Here is a 4,106-nt window from a genome sequence, read left to right as displayed (position 1 = left end):
TGTGTGTGTGTGTGTGTGTGTGTGTGTGTGTGTGTGTGTGTGTGTGTGTGTGTGTGTGTGTGTGTGTGTGTGTGTGTGTTATTATGTTGTATCTATTAAAAAATGTTGCTGTAACTGAATTTGGGAGAAAATCGTGGGCCTCGACACTTTGCTCAGGCAGTTTCACTGCAGGTGGTCCAAACACTCCCCACTAACCACTCTTACGACTAATATCTATAATAAATAATAAACACATATCTACATCTGGAATTTCCTTTCTCAAAGTCTGAATGAGGCTAATATGTTAATGCACTCTCTAATTCTCTAATCTTATTTTCTACAACTGTGACAATTCAACTCGCCCCAAGGGGATCATTAAAGTTTCATTTAATCTAATCTTACTTCATGAAGAGGGGAGCCATTACGCATCTGTCTGTCCTCATCCGATGACCCAGTGTGAGCGGAGTCCTCCGGTGATGCTGCGACCGCCCCGGGGCTTGAGGCTGCATCGGCCTGCTCCTGACTCTCCTCAGCACCCGAGCACACCCGCTCCGGTACAGGGGAGTCGCGGTGGTCTCCTCCCGGTGATATCCGGATCGGCTCCTCTTCGCCTTGTCCCCGGTTGGACTCCACGTCCACGTCCAGGTCGTCGTCGTCGTCGTCGTCCACCACGCTGTCTCTGTCCGGTGATATCGATCTGTAGCTGGAGCTCTCGCTGATAAAATCCGGGGACAGGTAGCCGGGGCGTATCCCGTAGGAGTCCCGGTTGCCGTACAGTTTGGCAATGGTCTCTGCGTCTTTGACGACGGGTCTAAAGGCGGAGATGTAGCTGATTTTCCTCTGAGAGGTCTCGTCCCCGGACTTGTCCTCGTCGTTCCGGGTGGAGGAGGACTGGGAGCTGGGGCAGCGCTCTCCGCCGTCCTGCTGGTGGTGAGGGTGGTGGTTGGTGTCTTTTGGTGTGTTTGCGCCCCTCTCGCTCTGGTCCGACAGGTCGAGTTCGGCCGGCCGGACGCTTAGCAGCTCCGGGGGAGGTTTGGGTGGGGAGCCCGGGTAGGGCGGCATCGGTAGGCCTCCAGCTGCAGGCCAAAACATGGGGAAGGCCGGGTAGATCGGATCCTTTGTGCCGGGCCAAAACACACCGGGGATGTTGTTTTTGTTCGCGTCAGGCACCCCGTCGCTCTTTTTCTGACACAGCCCATAACTAGGGAAGCCGTAGGGGTGGTGAGGGAACAGAGGTGGGGGGATTTTCTGAAGCATGCCAAAGCTCTTGCTGGGCACCGGGATGACCGGGTAACTCCGTTCGCCCCTCGCCAGACTCAGGTTGTTGCTCCCCTGATCCTCGTCGCAGCGCAATGTTTTGTGGGGGATCTCCGGGGAGCTGCTTTGAACCAGGCTGGACGAGGCCTGTGATTTCATGGGCGAGGACATCCCCGAGCCGCTCATGGGCAGAGTCCTCTTTCTGCTCCCCCCGTTGAACATGGCCTTCACATCCTCCCACGCGTGGCAAATATCATCATTGGATTTTTTTTCCGTCAGTTTCAAGTGGCGTCTCCACGAATTGAAGTTGGCCGCGTCCGGCTGCAGATACTTGGACTCTGGGGTGCGGTGGGAGTGGAAAATGAATTTATTGGGAGAGAAATACATGTTGCAAAAGCTGCACTTGATGCACTTCGCTCTGGAGCTGTTGTATCTCGCGGGTATAAAGCTGCCCCTGCAGCCCCACGCGCACTCGTGAGACACGTCAAATGCAAAATTTTCTGGTAGCTTTGGCGGGCTGTGCGCTCCCAGGAAGGACTTGCAGAGCCTCTCGGCCTCCCTTTTGGTGATCATGCCGCAGCGCCTGGAGGAAATGGGCATAGCCCCGGCCCGGCGCAGGAGTTCCAGCTGCACCGGCGTGCACTGCACACAGGTGATGCCCAGAGCCACCCGGCGGTTGTGTATCTCGTTGTAGCTGTAGTTTTTCAGCAAGGTGTTGGAAATCTGCGCCAGACACAGTCTCTCCTTGCCGTCTATGACAAGAGACACGATGGGCACCCCGTACAGGGATGTCTCACTCACTTGGTTCGGTTTGAGAGAGCCGGGGCTGGAAAAGCTCTGCGCGTCCTGCTTTAAACTCGGGGAAGAGCTAGCGTCTCGTCCCGCGTCTCGAAGCTGTCCGGGCATCGACTCCATCCCTGGAAGCCTGTGAGTCAAACAGAACACAAGACAGTGAACCGGAGGCCCGTGGGTTTGTTTACGCAAGCACTATACGTTCACCGTGTTCTGAATCTTCGCATGACTCAAGTCTGCGAGAAAAATGAAAAACATGACAGAAAACGAATAAAAATACTTTAAAACGCCGAAATAATAACCATTTGAAAAGCAAATATTAAATATATATTATTTCCGTATTATTATAATCGGCATTGACCAAAAATTATATATATAAAAGTAATTATTACAATTGTGTCATAATTAAAATGAAGCAATAGCAGAGGGCCTTTTAACTGTTTGAATAATAATAATAATAATAATAATAATAATAATAATAATAATAATAATAATAATAATAATAATAATACTTTTTTAAGTGAAATTAATTAGACGTATTTATTATTTCAGCATGATTTCCGTGCTCTCTGCCTCCTCTCCTGTCCTGCGCGTTGGTGGATCTACTTCTACCGCTACTCTTTATCCTGAAATCGGCTCAGCCGTTAAGGGGGAACTACTTAAGGGTCACATAAGAATCTTATAGGTGGATAAGGACAGAAGGAAAATGCAGCCTGAGCTGCGTCAATGCGCTTAGCGGAGAGGAAAAGAACAACTATAAGCCGCTTTCCCGCGAGCTAATTACACAGGTCCAAGCGTGCGTCTTTGCATTGTTAATAAAAGACCAGGCCCATATATAATTAAAGCTTCTGCGCAGATTAGCCGCAGACGACTGCTCGAAATTAGGTTGAAGCGGGCCTATCTCACGTTCCCCTGCGCGTACTTAACTTTCTGCGTCTCTTGTGCCAAAACGCACGCAAACCCCTGCTTTTATTTAGTTACTATTTTGAAGTATTACGAAGCCACTGATACAGCCGAGTTACGGTCAAATCGCGAGAAATTAAATCAAATTAGCTGTTGTAAATTGTTGTTGTAATTTTAGGATGAATTTGGTGATAAGGAAAACAAAAACAGATACATACCTTTCTCTCCTGTAAAAGCAACACACCGTAGGGGAAGTCAGGCTGGGAAATCAATATTAACAATAAATAAAATGAAAATAAACAGACAAAAATTGAGAGAGTCCAGAGAGGGAGAGAGGATGGAGAAAAGAAGGCGCACTGGCAGTGAAAGCGCTGAGGAGGAGCCTTTATTTCAATGCATTTCAGGGCAGGCAGCAGCACGCGGGACCTCCATCCTGTCGGAGCAAGGGGAGGTGACTGGCGTGCAGACAGGAAACACATGGCACCTCTCTCTCCCCCCCCTCTCTCTCTGTGTCTTGTCATGCTGGTGTGTAATGGCTCTCTCTCTCTGTATCTCTCTTTCTCTCTCTGAGTCTCACCCTCTCTCTCTCTCTGCAGCTCAAACATGATCAGAAACAAAAATATCAATTAGGCCCCTGCTGACCCCAGATGGAAAATCATTTTGGCCCTCAGACTCGTGATTATATATTTATTTATTTGCTATTATATATAAATTAAGAAGGAGACATCGTGACATCATGGGAGATATCTGCACAAAGACACCAAAAATAAATGAAAAATATAACGCCACAGTCGTGACCCTTTTCTGAACCCAGTCAAGGACCCTCTAGGGGGCCTCCACCCGGATCCCATAATGTTGTCGGGGAGGTAATCACCGCTGGTCTTAACAGATCAGGCTCGGTGTGTATTAATGATAAGCTCCGATCTAATCACGCAGATCTTGTATTATTTCCACCGAAGTTGGAGCTCACCGACAAACCGGAGTGGCACAGTGGAGGGCACCAGGAATGACTAAAGGCCCGGGCTCATCAAGTTACACGGCCATCTGTTCGTCTTCCACGCCGGCCACACAAATCAATCCCAGGCTTTGGCGATTAAAAAAGAAGCAGAAAGGGGGGGGGAGTCAGAAAGGAGGAAATGATTTGAAAGACAGAAAGCAGTGAAAGACGCTTGGAC

At 49.2% G+C, this 4,106-nt stretch overlaps 1 protein-coding gene across 3 annotated transcripts in view; it reads right to left on the bottom strand.

Annotated features, from left to right (window-relative positions):
• Positions 1-3,422, bottom strand: part of skor1a (SKI family transcriptional corepressor 1a) — an 8,409-nt gene extending 4,987 nt beyond the window's left edge. For all 3 annotated transcript variants that reach the window (XM_005939174.2, XM_005939176.2, XM_042227479.1), the window contains exons 1-2: positions 3,150-3,422; positions 382-2,161 (exon numbers count right to left, since the gene is read on the bottom strand). In XM_005939174.2, the coding sequence (XP_005939236.1) occupies positions 382-2,151 (1,770 nt within the window). In that variant the 5' untranslated portion in view covers positions 2,152-2,161; positions 3,150-3,422. The remainder of the gene's footprint in view (positions 1-381; positions 2,162-3,149) is intronic.
• Positions 3,423-4,106: the final 684 nt, after the last annotated feature.

This window comes from Haplochromis burtoni, unplaced genomic scaffold (assembly GCF_018398535.1).
Source record: "Haplochromis burtoni strain Fernald_Lab_line unplaced genomic scaffold, NCSU_Asbu1 Contig_263, whole genome shotgun sequence".
NCBI classification, from domain to species: domain Eukaryota; kingdom Metazoa; phylum Chordata; class Actinopteri; order Cichliformes; family Cichlidae; genus Haplochromis; species Haplochromis burtoni.
The sequence above is the reverse complement of the archived record's forward strand: the minus strand, read 5'-3'. Positions and strand labels throughout refer to the sequence as shown.